Here is a 17,578-nt window from a genome sequence, read left to right as displayed (position 1 = left end):
ACCTAGCTAAGCTATGCCTAGATTCCTGATATACAGAAATTGTGAATAATACATATGTGTTGTTCTGAGTTGCTAGATTGTAGGGTACTTCGTTAGGTGGCAATAGATAATTAGTGCAGAATTAAAAGAGGTCCTTAGAAAGGGCCAATATTGTATTATCCAAGTCAAACCTTGCAGACAGCCAAAAGAAAGACTAAAAGCACTGTGGTTGAACTGTGCTTTAGAATGGCAGCATAGAAAAATACTGATTTAATTGGGAAAAAACATAGAGGATCCTGAAGATGAAATCTAAGGATATAAATCTGAATTTTCAGTGCTACTTCCAGAGGAGATATCAGAAATGCAAGGTGTAGAAATTGATTGCTGCCTGGCCAATGTGATTGCTGAAGAAGATATCGTTATGACAGGGTTCCTTGCTGTAAAAGCTAGCCTTAAACAAAGACACCCATTTTGGTTTAAATACTTTAGCAACTGGGGAAGGATGTTATGTCTACCAACAGCATAGTAATGTGGCTTTAGAAAGCTCCTACCCTTTTATTTTTTTGAGGTTTGGATTATTTCTTTTAGGTGTTTTTCTATTTGTTCTTTAATTCCATAGCTATGTGTTAAATACTTATTATATGCTAGGTGCTGATTTAGGCACTAAAAATTCTTTTTTTTTTAAGGTTTTATTTTTAAGTAATCCCCACACCCAATGCAAGGCTTGGACTCACAACCATGAGATCAAGAGTCTCATGCTCCACCAGCTGAACCAGCCAGGGGGCCCTGCACGGAGGATTCAATGGAGAAATCCTCTCACTCTTGAAACTTCCATTCTAGTGGGGAAAGACAGACAGTAATAAAACAAATAAACATAAAAATAAAATATACCGTATAGTAATAAGAATTAAAAATATGTGCTATAGTAATTAAGTACTATCAGGAAAAAGAAAGCAAGACAGGGAAAAAAGGAGGGGGAGTTGTAGCTTCTGTACCAGTTATCAAGGTCTAGACAATAATCAGCTGTGTCCATTGCTGCATTGTGTGCATCGTGATCTGTTTTCCAATGCTACCCAACAAACTCCAGAGTTGCTATGGCTTCCTCTCGTCCCCCTGTAGGCTCTATACTCATTCTTGCTTTCATGTCCTTTTATCATTAATTAATTTATTTTTAATGTTTATTTATTTAATTTTTAGTAATCTCTATACCCCAACATGAGGCTCAAACTCACAACCCCCTGAGATCAAGAGTCACATGCTCTTCCAACTGAACCAATCAGGTGCCTTTGCTTTTATGCCTTTTTATTTTTTAATTTTTTAAAATATTTTATCTATTTATTCACGAGAGACAGGCAGAGGCAGAGACATAGGCAGAGGAAGAAGCAGGCTTCTCTATGCTGGACTCTGATGTGATGCGGGACTCCGATATCATGCCCCGAGCCAAAGGCAGACGCTCAACCACTGAACCACCCAGGTGTCCCACTTTCATGTCCTTTTAAAAGACTGATCTTCATGGCTTCTCCACGAAGGCTTCTTTGACAATTTAGCCTCCATTAACCTTTCTGTCTTCTGGGGACCTGAGGGGACCACCCCCCTCCAGAATAAAAAGTTCCAAAACAAAACACGACTTACCCATCTTTTTTGTTTTCTTTGTTATTAGTTGATTTTTATTTGTTTCCTTTGTTGTTTTGTTGTGCACCCTTCCCCTTTCCCAATAGAATTTCAGGTTTCTGAGTTTGGTATATTTTTACACCAAAACTCAATGTATGAGTATGTATGGAGCATGCAAGCAAAACTTCTTGATGGTACCTTCATTGGAAGAAATATAAAAGATAAAAAATATGAGATGCCTGGGTGGCTCAGCGGTTGAGCGTTTGCCTTCAGCTCAGGGTGTGATCCTGGGGTCCCGGGATTGAGTCCTGCATCGGGCTCCCTGCATGGAGCCTGTCTCTTTCTCTGCCTATGTCTCTGCCTCTCTTTCTCTGTGTCTCTCATTAATATATAAATAAAATCTTAAAAAAAAAAGATAAAAGATATGATGCTTGTCTTTGCAGAATTTAATACATATTTGGAGAGAGAAAATGCTCACCCTGAAGTGAGAAGCCCATGGAAAGACAGCCCCATATCAATCAAGTATTTCATGGTATGGTATGGCAAGTAGCTTCCAGATATTTTTGGCTTGCGACCACAATGAGAACATATATATATATATATATATATATATATATATATATATATATACACACACACACACACACAGCTTTATATATAAAGCTTAATACAGATATATATATATATCTATACAGCTTAATACATACATATATATATATATACACACACACAGCTTTATATATAAAGCTTAATACAGATATATATATATATCTATCTATACAGCTTAATACATACATATGTATATATATATACATACATATGTATATATATATACATATATATATATATAAAGCTTTCAATTCTTCAGTCTCAGTTATGTAGAGGTGAGAGACAGCTGGTGTGAATATTTGTCTGTAGGGTACATACATACATATTCTAATCTCATATGGCATGACAGCAATGCGCTTATTCAAGAAAATAGTTATCTCAATTTTCATATATATACATATATATGTGTGTGTGTAAACTAAATTTTACAAAAATAATATATTTTTACAAAAAAATAATTTCTTTTTTTTTTTTTTAAAGATTTTATTTATTCATGATAGTCACACAGAGAGACAGAGAGAGAGGCAGAGACACAGGCAGAGGGAGAAGCAGGCTCCATACAGGGAGCCTGACGTGGGAGTCGATCCCGGGTCTCCAGGATCAGGCCCCGGGCCAAAGGCAGGCGCCAAACCGCTGCGCCACCCAGGGATCCCCCCAAAAATAATTTCTATACGGAATGAATTCTGATATTTTCTCCTCTGTGTCAGTTTTCAAAAAAATGCTGGTGGAAACCCTCTCAACTGATCTCACAATCTGCTAAGAGAATATGATCCACAGTACGGAAAACATTGGAATAGTCAGGTGGTGAGCACACAGAGGTATAAAGTAAAAGAATATTGAATGATATGAACCCAGAGATATCTATCCTGGAAAAGATAATTTATATATCTTTTGAAAGGAGTGTCCTATTTAGATTATTGGGGTCCACGACAGCATCGATACTGAGACAACAATATGAGCAAAGAAGGCACAGAGATTAGAGTAAGCATTAGGTTCAGGGGTCGCTGAGAACAGAATTCTGATCTTTTATATGATTGCTTTTGTAGATTACGGAAACAATATAAAAGTCAAACTAAGGGCCTGAAAACAGATTTTGAAGATAAATATTTGAGAAAAATATTAATAACGATAATTGGGAATAGTTTAATAGGACAGCAGACCTATGGCATTTAAAAATTCATATCATTATTTGCATTACTGTTTCCTTTTGTCAGAATTCTTTATAATCACAATTATTACTATTCCTCAAAGTAAACCTCTGGGCATAGAAGACGCTATTTCTAGAAGAAGAAACTGGTGTATAGAGATAATAGGCATTGCTCAAGTTATATTTACTTGAAGTGACTTCAGCAGATCAAGCTATTTCTAGCTCAAAGGACTTAGTTGACCCCCGGAGTTTAGAAGACCAGGTACAAATGTCAAGCAAAAACACAAACAGAACAAGAACATTCAACCAATGACCACTTATTCTGATCAGCCTTGAAGATTAGGTTGTCCCTTTTCAAGGGTATAAATTGTTTACCTATGATGATCTGGATTGTTGTTGTGTTTGCTGCCCAGTTTGGCAAAGACCTGATAGGGAGTGCATGATGAAGTTTGGGGGAAGGAAACCTAGAGTACCGAAATACTTTTTCTGAAATTTATTTCAGAGCGCATGGGTTGATCAGGGAAATTAAAGAAAGAGAAGCCAAATGTGGATGTACAGAGCATAGTGGCTTCCATGGTTTCCTAGAGCTCTTCATATTTCCTTCTGGAAGCATCTGAGGGGGGTGGCTTTGTGTTACCATCCACCTTTTGTACTTTAGACAAGTTTTCTTTCTCCCTTTCTCTCTCTGTCAGATGTGTGAAAAGGGAAAGAAAAAAGGGTTAGCATTCTAGGGAAATTCCACATGTTGTATGGAAGTAGGAAATGGAGATTCTTAACCTTATCTAAATTTTGTTTCTAATATCTTGATTTTAGTACTTTTTTTCAGAAATAAAATTTTAACCATTGCCTCTGCATCAAATTTGCTTAAGGCTAAAAATAGATGAGCAAGGTTAAGCATGGAAGCAGTGGCCCAGCTTCTCTTTCCTCCTTTTGATTGTTTTATTTTGAATGAGAAGGAGGTGGCTTACACAATGAACAAGAACAGCAACCGGCTGGATGACTGTGTGCTTTGAGCCAATTATGATATTTTTGTGGGAAAGCTTCCAATTCTTCAGTCTCAGTTATGTAGAGGTGGGAGGCAGCTGGTGTGAATATCTGTCTGCAGGGTACATACATACTCTGATCCAATATGGCATGACAGCAATGTGCTTATTCAAGAAAACAGTTATCTCAATTTTCTTGTATCCTAACACAAGACTTTATTTTCACCATTCAAAAAAGAAAGAAAGAAAGAAAAAGAAAGAAAGAAAGAAAGAAAGAAAGAAAGAAAGAAAGAAAGAAAGAAAGAAAAAGAAAGGTCAAAGCCAAGGTCACCAAAATATTGTGAGATCTCTCAGCGGCCTCTAGTGAAGGATCCCAGTAACAAAATTAAGGTAAGTCTGAATGGGCCACATTAACTCATTATCTTCAGCTCCTCCATTCTCCACCTGAAGTTTTCACTTAATCAACCACTGGCAAAATTCCCTCCAGTTTTCAGAATATTTTGACTTCACAGGCCCAGGTGGTGACCAAATCCTGCTGCAAATACCTTCAAAGCAATTGTCCATTCATTTATTCATGCACTGGTCGTGCATTTATTAAATACTTACTGTGTACCACGCACCGTGCTAGACACCAAGGATGACGAAGACAGACACAGCTTCTGCCATCACAGGGCTGGCAGTCCGGTAGGGGCCCAGACAAAAGAGAAGTAAACAGGCATTTTCAATACCTTGTGTGCAAGCTGTGTTGGTGGGGAAGTTACAGGGAGCACCTGGCGGCAAATCTAACGTTGGGCTGTCGTTGGGAGATGTCCTAGAGAATTGATGATTTAGTGAGACTTCAAGGTTCAGAAAGATGTAGCCAGAAGAAAAGTGCATTAGACATTCTCCATTCAACAGATTTTTATTGACCCCTTTACTGTGGATCAGGCTTTCTGCTAGACTTTGCAGATTAGGTAGAAAGACAGTCTCACTCCCTGCTCCTCTAAGTGCTTAGAGGAAGTCAGAGTGGGGGAAAAATAGATGTGATAATATGGGCACAAAATATCTAATGTAACCATCAATGTATACTAGGGAATGAAAAGGTTCATCATTTTCCTGCGGGAAAGTCCAACTGTCGATTGCTCCTGAGTATCCAGTGCTCCTCCCAGTAGCTCTGAGCTCTGCTGTGGACTCTGCTCCCAGTCAGAACCCCTCCATAAGTTGAGCATGGGGAGGGTTCTCTTCCCTGGACTTCCCTGCCTGTCTCTCTATGCTTTACCACAGAGCCCCTGAGCCTTTACTGAAGAGCTGGGTTAATTAAAGAAGATTGCACTATAGGAGGGGAAAACTATAAATCGTTAGCTAAAATAGTTTTCCTTCATAGTTCATGGGGAAAAAGAATCTCATTTATATACTCAGTAAATACAAGCTAGCTGTTGTTCCCAGAGGTGCCCACGACTGATAAAATCTATTACCTCTGGAGCTTTCATGGGAGTGAGAAGGAGACAGATAGGAATAAGTAAACATGTACATTGACAACTTAATGAGGGATGGATGAGAGAAATAAACAGTGATACCTGTGATAGCTCCTCCGGGAAGGTGTTTCTGCCACAACATTCTGAAGGAGGGGTGTGTTTGATCTGGGACCTGAGGTTTGGGAAGAAGCTGGTCTGTGAAAAGGCAGAATAAAGCTGCAGTAACGGGAGCCCATGGGAAACCCTGCCCAGGGGCTGTCTCCTGCCCTCGCGCCACCACCTGTCTTCACAGGTGTCATCGCAACGCAGCCATCTCTCCTTCAGGACGCTCCAGCCCTACCCGCGGCGGCTGTGGGTCCCCTGTCCCCCCCCCCTCCCCCACCAGGCAAGGCCTGCTTCTTGGTCACAGGCAACGTTCAGCTTTAGCCCTGGCTGGTGGGTCCTTTCACCCCAGTGCTGTGCCGGCTTCGCATTCATGACCCTGTTCATTCCCCTAGTCTGGGAACTGTCTTATTTCTGTACTCACTGAGCCCAAGATTGTTCTTGAAGGGCAAAGTGTTTTGATGGATTATGAGTCCGAAATCCTTTGTTCTCACTTCTGTTCCAGTCAGCCGCCTGTTTTTCCGGATCATATTGTTCTAAGCCTCGATTACACGAAGGTCAGGAGGTCACCCAGTAACTACTCGCGATGCCACCGGGTTGGCTCAGGCGCCACTTGACGAAGCCGCTTCGCAGAGGCCCAGGAGCTGCGCAGACCCCCGTGAGGGCGTCAGGATGACGTCACTCGAAAGCGGCCGGCTCAGCGCGGGCGTGACGTCACGCGGCCGGTCCGCTCCGCTCCGCCGTGAGGTCACCGGGTGGGCGCGGCCAGGCCGAATCCCCAGTGTCGTCACGGGCGGGGGCGGGGCCAGAGCGTGTCAGCGAAGCCGAATCAAAACAAGCCGGAGACCCGCCTTTTCCCTCCGGCTCGGGAGCTCCCAGCTCGCGTCCCGAGCCCGCGGCGCTCGCGCGGCTGCGAGCCTCTGGCGGCCGCGCGCCGGCTCCGGGAAGCCGGGGAGGGCGCGGCGGCCGGGATGGCGCGGCGGGGGCCGCGCGGCTAGACGGGCGCCCGAGGAGCGGCCGGCCCGCGCCCTCCATTCTCTCCCTCCCGGGGCCGGCTCCGCGCGGGCCGGGAGCGGCCGTGCGGGGCGGGGGAGCCGCCTTCCCTGACGCCGGGCACCTGGACGCTCGCGAGATGCCCAACCCCAAAAACAGCAAAGGCGGCCGCAAAAACAAGCGCGCCAACAGCAGCGGGGACGAGCAGGAAAATGGAGCCGGGGCCCTGGCAGCGGCGGGCGCGGCGGGCGCGGCGGCCGGGGGGGGCCTGGCGGCGGCGGCCGGCTGCGGGGCGGCGGCGGCGGGCGCGCCGGGCACCGGGGGCGCGGCGGGCACCGGAGGCGCGGGGACTGGCGCCGCCAACGCCGCCAACGCCGCGGGGGCTGCAGCGGCGGGCGACGCCAGGAACGGTAAGACGGGGCTGGCGGGGTGAGCGCCGACTTCCTCCCCGACGGGGCCGGCGGGGCCGGCGGGGCGCGGGGGGGGGCGCGGGCGGGCGCGGGCGGGCGCGGACAATGCGAGAGCCAGGAAGTGCTCACCCCGCCTCTCCGCCCCGCGGCGGCTGCCCCTGCCCCTGCCCCTGCCCCTGCCCGGGGTGCGCGCCGGGGGGTGGGGAGCGCCCGGGACTCGGGGGGCGCCCCTCGGGCCGAGTGCGTGCGCCCCGGGCCGCGGGGGCAGGGGAGCAGGGAAGGAGAGAGCCGCCCAAGTTGCGAAGATGATCCGGTCGGCAACTCCGACACCCGCCCGTCCTGCCCTGCGGCCCCTGCCCCCGTCCCCCCTCCCGCCCCCGAGCGAGGAGCTACGGCGGGTCCCCGCGGATCCCCGCGGATCCCGGCCGGCTGCGGCGACCCCGCAGGTGAAGGGGCCGCGAGCCCTTCCTGCTCCCGGGCGTGTGTGTGCGTGTGCGCGCGCGCGCTCTTCAATTCTGCTCGCTTGAGGAAGGAAGAGAATCTGAACTTGACTTCCGTTCTCAGGCCGGAGTTCAAAAAAAAAAAAATCATCCTCCGTAGGATCTGTTTTACCGCTGTAGAAGGAAGCCTGCTGATCGTAGGCAGGGCCTGGAAGCGCCGTCCGAGGGGCGCTCGGGAGTGGGAGCGTGTGACAGGACCTGCCCTTGTCACTCCAGAGACGTGGCTTCGTCACGGGGGCCTGCCCGGCGGGGACTTTCTTCTTACTTGGACAGTTCTTTGAATTCCTGCAGTCAGGCAGTTTTTCAGGGAAGGGAATAGAGGGGTATTTTAATGAAGGACGGTTAGGATCTTTGTATCTGGCTTTTACCTTGTAGCTTTTCAGCGTTTGAAGCCATTCTTTATGCAGATCAGTCACTTTTTAGTCTTTTTTTTTTTAATTTTTATTTATTTATGATGGTCACAGAGAGAGAGAGAGAGAGAGGCAGAGACACAGGCAGAGGGAGAAGCAGGCTCCATGCACCGGGAGCCCGACGTGGGATTCGATCCCGGGTCTCCAGGATCGCGCCCTGGGCCAAAGGCAGGCGCCAAACCGCTGCGCCACCCAGGGATCCCGATCAGTCACTTTTTAAACGGACCCCGGTACTTCTTAGAACCCCACAGTGCTCTGGACATAGAAGGTCGAAGCGTAGCCTGCCAAGAACAGAGGCATAGGCCCCACTGACTGTGTCTGTGCAATATTGAAATAGGAACGTTTTTCTTTTTTTCCAGGAACAGGCATCCTGGTTTTTTTTTTTGTTTTTTTTTGTTTTTTTTTTTTGTTTTTTTTTGTTTTTTTTGGAATCCTGGTTTTGACTGTTTGATAGTACAGTTTTTGGCCAGGCAGTCTTCTCCATGTTCTTTGGTTTTGCAAGCTCTCAACTTTGTTTTGGTCTTGATGTGGCAGAGGGGAAGGAAGACAAACTTGTGGCTCAGCCCCCTTAGAGCTCTGCCTTCTCGGCAAACTTGATTTCTCAGACTTGATTTCCTCGCCTTTAAAGTGGGGGAAAAAAATCTATATTTATTACATTGGCTTCCTCATAGGGTTATTGTGAGGCTCCGAGCGTCCCTTTCCTGCCCGGTTCGAAGTGTGTTTTAAAGTCTTGTTACATTTCTTCCATGCTTAGCAGTTCCTCAAGAGAAGTGATCTATGAACGATAGCTCTTATTCACTCCTTCAAAAAACAGTAAGCACTTACAGTGTTACCGGTACTATGCTAAGTATTAAAGGGTACAGTGGTAATGGAGGGAAGACATCCTGATCCTCATGGGGCTTGCATTCCAGTCCTGGTGGTCTGGTTTACCTTTTTATTTTTTGTTTGTACGGAGTCTTCAAGTTGGCAATTTCCTTTTTTTTCTCTGAAAGATTTAGACCACTTTAAGGCAGTGTGAGGAAATTTTTTATTAGGCTGGTGATACCTCTTCCTTTGTAAACTTCAAGCTGATTATGGTGTTCCTATTATTACTTTCCTCTGAAATGGCAAACTCAGGTATATTTAGCAGTTATGTATATATCTGTGTGAAGCTGTGTATTTCTTATTTGGAGCTTGTTTTATGAAATGAATGGGGGAAAAAGGGAAGAAATGGGCCAAACAATGCCATAGTCAGGGTTAGAGAAGGCACAAACTTCGACCAGTGAGCTGTATTTTACGATGCCCCACTTGGCTCTGACATGATGAAGTCTCCGTGAATGATCCACCTTAATTTGAAGAACCTCTCACTGCAGTTGATGACTGAACATGGATGCTAAGGCATCTGCGTGCAAAATTGACAGCAAGGGAATTACAAATGCATCTTAGATCCTAGAAATATCTTTGTGTAGGAATATTACTGGAAATGCACTAGCTGGACAGTGAGGGAAGCAGGATTGAGCAGAGGGAGGAGTTGAACTGCCACACAGTTAGAACAGGGAGCTCTTTAGTGGGGAAGGTCCTGAGGAATTCTTTCACCTTGAAGCATGGAGGCGGGGCCTTAAAACTTGCTCTCCTCCATTGACCATTTGGACATGGGCTGCCCCCAGAAAGAGGGTATGACTTGGGGAGTGGCATCTCTTAGCTGGAGAGCCCTCTGTGGAGAGGGGCTCAGCTGAAAGGTTTATTTATTCCCCTAGTATTATCTGTTTCTTCTCTTAGACCACTAGTGCCATTCACCTAAGACACAGTTTTTGGATAAATAGTTCTCACTACCCTTTATGGATCAGGCTGGGAGTTCACTACCAGCGTGACATTGTTTTGATGGGAAATACTTCTTTACAAATGGGTTTTTGGGACTCCCACCTGTTCCTATAAGCAAGATTTGTGCTTTTCTCTGTACTTAGACCAGTGAACACATTTTTTTTTTTTTTATAACCCTAGGTTTATAGTACATTTTAAATAGTTTCTCTTTTTAGGTGTTTACTTGAATTCTTACTACATTTAAATCATCTATATTCATCAGAAAAAAAAGAGTGCTGTTTATTTTCAAATCAAGGAATATTTATTGCAGGTCTGTGGTATGTCGAGTACGATTGTCATCTCGGAATACATTTTTTTTTTATTTAGAAGTTAATTTTGTCAGGTCTTTAAAAATATCTGCTACTTTTGGATCTTGTCTTTTGAAATTCACCTTTGTAATGAGGATTGGTAGAAAATATTGCCTCATCCATCAAAGATCTATTTTGTGTGTTTTTAGGAAGACTATCCTTTGCTCTGCGGATGGAGTTTTGTGCAGTCTTTACTCTTTATTTGTTAGAGGACCTGAGTTTAAATTCTAGGAACTAAACCTTCAATGTCAGCTTTCCTGTAAGTCCAAGAATATATATCATTCCGTAGAGAATTGAAGACAGGATATAAAACTAGGAAGTGTCTTGCAGCTTAATCCTCCTATGAATTTACTCCAGGATTAGCTGTGAACAATTTAAAAAACTTGAAGGCATCAAAAGGAAAACTTTAGGAAGAGAAAAATCTGTTCTGATCGATTTTGTTCACCAGCTCTTTGACATTAAAAAATATATATATTTAATTTATTTGAGAGAGAGTGAGCATGAGTTGGGGGGGAGGAGCAGAGAAAGAGGAAGAAGCAGACTCCCCACTGAGCAGGGAGCCCAACTCCAGGACGCTGGGATCATGACCTGAGCCAGATGAGGCAGATGCTTAACCAACTGAGCCACCCAGAAGCCCTTCTCTTAGGCATTTTTAAGGGATTGATATAATTACAAATGTTGTTATTTCGTTATTTTACCAGTAATAAAATGACCACTGTGGAAAAAGAATTAAAAATAAAGAAGATAGGCAAAGTTCTGTTTTACTTTCCAGTCCAACACATAAGCATACTGCGTAGATCACCATTGTTAATATTTGATGCATACTCTTGTCCGCTTTTAATTTTTTCTCTTACAAATTTTCAAAAGTACATATATAGTTTTCAAAAAAAGAGTATAGTATATTTTATAATCTGCATTTTACATATGCAGTATTTTGTGGACATTTTAGCAGGGTGGTAAATACACAGGTGCATCACCATTTTCATGACTGCATAACAGGCCGTCCTATGTCCACATCTTGGATACTTTGATCATTCTACTGTCTGATCTTTAGGTCCTTATTTAGACATCTGTAGGCATTATCCAGTTACTTATGATAAACTTTTACTTGTGGACCTTCTGTGTTAAAGGATATACATTTAAAAAAATTATTACTTAATACATGCTGACAGATGGTCCTGTAGAAAAGTTGTAGCAGTTTGACCCTGCGGTGGTCAGAGTGCCCTTTCCCCATAGCCTTACTAGTCTCTAGTTCTTGTTTTAAAGGCATGCTGGGAGAATTGCTGGTATCCCTGAATGTCTCAGCAATAAGAGGGCCCCAGTGGGATTGGGAGCCTGGAGCAGATGCTACCACACTTAAGGGGACTGCATTTATTTCTTTCGGGGACTTCTGTGCTCTTTAGTGATTTGGTGGTTAACAAGGATTCAACAAGATACCTGATAATGGTGAATGGCATTTTGGTAGTTGGTAATAATGAACATGAAAGCATAAGCTCTTCAAATTCTGTCTGCACCACTATTCTAATTTTAAGAAATAAGGTCTAAAAATTTTAAAGTTTTAGTCAACAGGCATGCAATCTGAACAGGCGTGGGTACAAACCTAGGTGCCCTAGTTTACTAGCAAAGTGACTTTGGGGCAAGTTATGTAATCTTTCTCAGACTCCATTTTCTAAATACAACCCTTTAGTGAGTTTTTGAAAATGAAGAAAAACCGTACTAAAGATTTGGCTCAGGTCCTGGCACATATGGGCACTATCAGTAATAGCTTTATAAGCTTTCTGATTTGTTCAACTTTATTCAATTATAAGACTTTTTCAACTATTCTGAATTGAGAATAGATACCAAGAAACAATAAGATGGAGGTGAAAGGTCTGTGAATATTAATATAGGAAAAGATGGATATCATACAGGTTTTTATTCAAGCACTGATTTGATTACAAATGATCTATTCTTTATCATCTCTGATTATAGTTTACCTGGAAAGATCAGATGATTTAGCAGAAAAGAAACAGAAAAGAAAAAAGTAAAATGTGAAAACGGTTACATCTTCCTTCATTTATTTATTCATCTCATATATTTATTCATCAGGCACTGTGTTAGGCTCTGGGATTACAGGGACAGAAGAATTGGGCCCAAGGGGCTTATGGTCTACTTGGGAGCCTGTATAGAATAAAGTACAAGTAGGTTATTACATGCAGTACACGAGTGCAGCTTAGAAATAAAGACCAGGGCTTCTGAGGTGGTAAAAAGTTGAATTAAAAGATTGGGATTATGGGGGGCCTGGGTGGCTCAGGTTAAGCCTCCGACTCTTCGACTCTTGGTTTTGGCTCAGGTCATGATCTTGTGGGTCATGAGCTCCATGTTGAACTCTGCGTTCAGCAGGGAGTCTACTGGAGATTCTCTCTCCCTCTCTGCCCCTCCCTTCCACCTCTCTCTATCTCTCTCAAATGAATAAGTACATCTTTTTTTTTTTTTTTTTTAAGATTTTTATTTATTTATTCGTGAGAAACAGAGAGAGGAGGGCAGAGACACACAGGTAGAGAGAAGCAGGAAGCACACCCTGGGCTGAAGGCAGGTTCTCAACTGCTGAGCCGCCCAAGCATCCCAATAAATAAATCTTTTAAAAAAGAAAAAAAGATGGGATTGTATTATTGTGATATGGAGAAGTGAAATAAACGTGGAGTTGAAGAGTAGCTGGAAGGAGGTAAGTAGCTCAGGGTATTCTTTGGGGCTCAGCCAGGCCTTAATGTTACTGGTATATTAATATTAACATCCCCTCTCTCCAGGCCACAACTAGAGGGTTCATTAGTTTGAGTGTTCATTTGTTTGCTCATTCATTGTTTTGTTCATCTGTGTATTCCTCCATTTACTAAACATTTATTATGTGCCTATTGTCTCTTCTATGATTGGAAGTTAATGTTGAATTGTACTTGAAGGCATAAAAATCTACATTCCAACAGTCTCATGGTGAAGCTGGGACAGAGACATGTGAACACCAGGAGCCATGATAATGTGCTGTGGGTGCCCAGTGGAGAAAATGACTTGTTTCCTGGAGAAGGGGGATATTTGAGCTCAGTCTTGCAGGAAGAGAAGCAGTTAGCCCTGAAAGCAAAGGAAAGATGTTTCAAACAGAGGGAGGTGGGAAAGAGGCTTAAGTTTTGGTTGTAGCCAGGAGTTTGTGACTGGTGTCAGGTACAGTGGTAGGACAGGAGGCTGGAAAGGGAGTAGGGCCAGATGGTCAAATCTGGATGTTTTGTGGCCAGTAGAGGACCATCCCTGAGGTTTGTAAGTAGACAACGGGTCAACTGAACTGCAAAAGGGCATAGTAGGTTCAGGGACACCTGAGTGGCTCAGTGGTTGAGTGTCTGCCTTCGGCTCAGGGTGTGATCCTGGAGTCCCGGGATTGGTTTCCTGCATGGAGCCTACTTCTTCTCTCTCTGACTATGTCTCTGCCTTTCTCTGTGTCTCTTGTGAATAAATAAATAAAATCTTAAAAAACAAAAAAACAAGAAAACATAGGTTCAGTTAGCTTGGTTTGTCCTCATAGGTATTGACAAGCTTATGAAGTTGTAATTTCTACAGAAGGGTATTTTAGCAATTTTTCTTTTGATACAATTAGTCAAGGATTATTGGCCCAACCTGCTTTGGACCCTTGATTGTGGTTTTTTAGTAAGTGGGGACAGCGGTAATGGTGTCACAGTACCAAGGCTGCCATGTGGAGAGTCTGTCTTTGTTGTGGGCACCAGCACCCCTGTGCTTTCTGAGCCATGGGAGCTTAGCTAATTGAGGTAAGCTTAAGAGAACCAACTGCCAACCCACTGGTTGGGGCCATCTGAGCAGATACCGTTTTCTCTGGAGGGAGAATTGTCCCTATGGTTTATTTTTTCATACCTTGGTAGAAAGTGTATATCTCTGTGCCAAGTTGGATTAATTTTCTTGGTTTCTCATTCTGTTTTTATTATCATTGGATCAGTTTTATTTATTTTTATTTTTATTTTTTTTTTATTTTTATTTATTTATGATAGTCACAGAGAGAGAGAGAGAGAGAGAGAGAGGCAGAGACATAGGCAGAGGGAGAAGCAGGCTCCATGCACCGGGAGCCCGACGTGGGATTCGATCCCGGGTCTCCAGGATCGCGCCCTGGGCCAAAGGCAAGCGCCAAACCACTGCGCCACCCAGGGATCCCCTGGATCAGTTTTAAAACAAACTTTGGTTGAGGTTGGCTCTCATTGTTTTGTACAAAGTAACTTTGTGTATAGGTGTGTGTATCTTAATTCTGTATATTTTATTTATTCTTTAAGATTTTATTTATTTATTCATCACAGACACACAGAGCGAGAGAGAGGCAGAGACACAGGCAGAGGGAGAAGCAGGCTCCCTGCAGGGAGGTGGGACTTGATCCCGTGTCTCTGGGATCACACCCTGGGCCGAAGGCGGTGCTAAACTGCTGGGCCACCGGGGCTGCCCCATTCTGTATATTTTAGAAAGCTTCCAGTTCTCAGTGGTTGCTGAAATAGCTACTTGATTTATTTAATCAACAAGATGTTTCAGTTTGTACTAGAGAGTTTTTATAAAACTGCAAAGAGTAATATTGCTTCTAATGCTTAATTATGTCCTAATTTATTAGAAGTACAAAAGGGGAACAAATTCTTTTTGCTAAATTATACTTAGGAGGATAATACTTGAAAACAATCTAAGAGTTAGAAACAAAGATTAAGAGGAAGTTTAAAATAAGATAAGAGGAAGACTTAAAGAGGAAGTGTTAAATGTTAATCATAATTGCATTGACGGTAATTAATAAGAAAGCATGATTCTTATATACACTCACATAATGTATTTTGTAGGTTTAATTTGTCAGGAGGAAGAGATTTTCCTCTATCTTATGTGTAAGAATTGGGGTCTGCAAATTAAGCTGACAAAAGACAGACTAACAAGAGAAAAGACTGATTTAATCACAGAAAAAGCGACTCAAAGTAGGGGGCTAGAATTTGTGGCTTCTATACCAACTTAAGAGAAGGGGAGGAGAGAAATCACTTATGGGGAGAACAGAGGACTTCTTAATAAGAGAAGTGGAGAAGAAAAAAGGCACCCATGGGAAAAATATCTTTCTGGAAAAGAAATGTGCCGTTAGAGAATAGATGAGAGAGATGATGGTTAGTGACAGTGGCTGCTTAGGTTTGGTGTCAAGACTTATGTCTGGTGATAAGAGTCAGTCTTCCCTGATTGCTCCCAGGAAGGAGACAGTTCCTTTGAGAGGCTCTGCTTTTAGTCAGATAAGAGATTTTAGGAACTCCGATGCCTTCAGCTGAAACTAATTTTTAGTCTATAGTGGCACATTGATCTCTTCAAAATATTTTGCAGTTCAGATTACATTACCCCTGTAATAACAATTGCAGGTGGTCAGATAGCAAAAGACAGTGTCATAATTCAGGATTTCTATTTTTAAGTTTGTTGGAAATTTATTAGAAATAGATGATTTTAAAGCATATGCCTTTATAAAACCAATGAAAAGGATAAGTTTAGGCAAAAGTTAACAGGGTATCAAATTACACATATAACTAAGGAAGCTGTTTAAAAAAGTATGTTTTCCCTAGGGATAAGCATAAGTTTGATGATACTTCAGATCATGTCCTTTCAAGTTATAAAAGCATCTCAGAAGAGTCTTTGACACTAATGTTGAAACTCAATTACAAACTCTTTTAGGTTTCTAAATGAGCATTCCTGAATGTGGTTATTTCAGTATAATATTTAGTAGAACTATTATAGTACAGCTTCTTATTAAAGTGACATATTATTTGTTATGTCTCAGTGCCTGACGAAGCTCAGTGTCTGGGCAGAAATGGAAACAGGGATGTACAGAATCAAGTTCTGGCTATTTTTGATTGGCAGCATGTGCGGTTTGTAATCTGAGAGGCTGAGCCGAGGATGGTTGGTGATGGTTGTTACTGAACACACACATTGCTGCCAGAAGCCATGGAGAGAGCCTGGTATTGAGAAATACGAAGTGTCCTTTTCTGGTAGAGGCAGAAATGTGTACATCTAACATATGGGGCAGCTCCAAAACTATTCCAAATGGTTTCCAGCTCCTCAGATCTGTTCTTATTGGGCAGTGCTTACATGTTGCAGTACTGTTAGCTCTGTAATGAATGATATGGTTTCACTATATTAGGCATTTTATTTTATTTATTTATTCATGAGAGACAGAGAGAGAGAGAGAGAGAGAGAGAGAGTCAGAGGCATAGGCAGAGAGAGAAGCAGGTTCCCTAGAGGGAGCCTGATGCAGGACTCAATTCCTGGACTCTGGGATCACGCTCTAAGCCAAAGGCAGATGCTTAGCCACTGAGCCACCCAGGCATCCCTAGACATTTAGTTTCAGATGTGTAGATAATGTCTGGCTTCCAGAGCAAATTGGGTAAGGTTGCTGGGTGGTAAGTGTGTTGGGGCTGCAGAACCCATAGAATCCACAGAAAGGAGAAGCAGCTGCTTCCAGCAGTCAGAACCATGATGATACCACAACTGCCCTTTGTTAACTGCTTTCTAGGAGCCAGATACAAAACGTGCAGTTGGCAGTCTGGACTTAAAGATGAGGTCCCTGAGTTACGTATGACCTCTTTCATTTTTTGTAGAAAAGGCATGTTTGGGTTACAGAGATGTGCCTGACCCTGAAGCCACAGTTTGATTCTGTGTGGCATTAGGTCCATCTTGACTGACACACATACATGTGCATAAATGAATGAGTTTTTTTTTTAAAGATTTTATTTATTTATTCATAGACAGAGAGGCAGAGAGACAGGCAGAGGGAGAAGTAGGCTCCATGCAGGGAGCCCAACGTGGGACTCGATCCCAGGTCCCCAGGATCACACCCCAGACTGCAGGCAGCACCAAACCCGCTGCGCCCCCAGGGTTGCCCAATGAGTGAATTTTTAAGTTGAGGACTTAAATGCAGTATATAAACATCAAGGAAGCAATAGGGCTGTTTAAATTACCTTTAAAAGGCCTTATGCTCACCATTTGGGTACTTGAAACTAAGATCAAGTTTGTGAAGCAAAACACTTGACGAAGGAAGCACTTCGCTCATACGTTTTCCATTCATGTTGATCTGATTCCTTCTCATTATGATGGAAGGATTTCCTGGTCTTGGAATTGTGAAGGTTGTGAAACATTTGAACTGACGCTTCCTGTTCTTAATGGACCACTGTTTGTAACTAGGATGTGATTATCTTCTTTAGGCTA

The 17,578-nt window shown here is 43.3% G+C and overlaps 1 protein-coding gene across 1 annotated transcript in view; it reads left to right on the top strand.

The window, feature by feature from the left end:
- The first annotated feature begins 6,738 nt into the window (after positions 1-6,738).
- HECA (hdc homolog, cell cycle regulator) overlaps positions 6,739-17,578 on the top strand; it is a 47,132-nt gene continuing 36,292 nt past the window's right edge. Inside the window, exon 1 of the mRNA XM_072719794.1 lies at positions 6,739-7,288. Coding sequence (XP_072575895.1) covers positions 7,018-7,288 — 271 coding nt within the window. The 5' untranslated portion in view covers positions 6,739-7,017. The remainder of the gene's footprint in view (positions 7,289-17,578) is intronic.

This window comes from Vulpes vulpes, chromosome 1 (genome assembly GCF_048418805.1).
Source record: "Vulpes vulpes isolate BD-2025 chromosome 1, VulVul3, whole genome shotgun sequence".
NCBI classification, from domain to species: Eukaryota; Metazoa; Chordata; class Mammalia; order Carnivora; family Canidae; genus Vulpes; species Vulpes vulpes.
The sequence above is the reverse complement of the archived record's forward strand: the minus strand, read 5'-3'. Positions and strand labels throughout refer to the sequence as shown.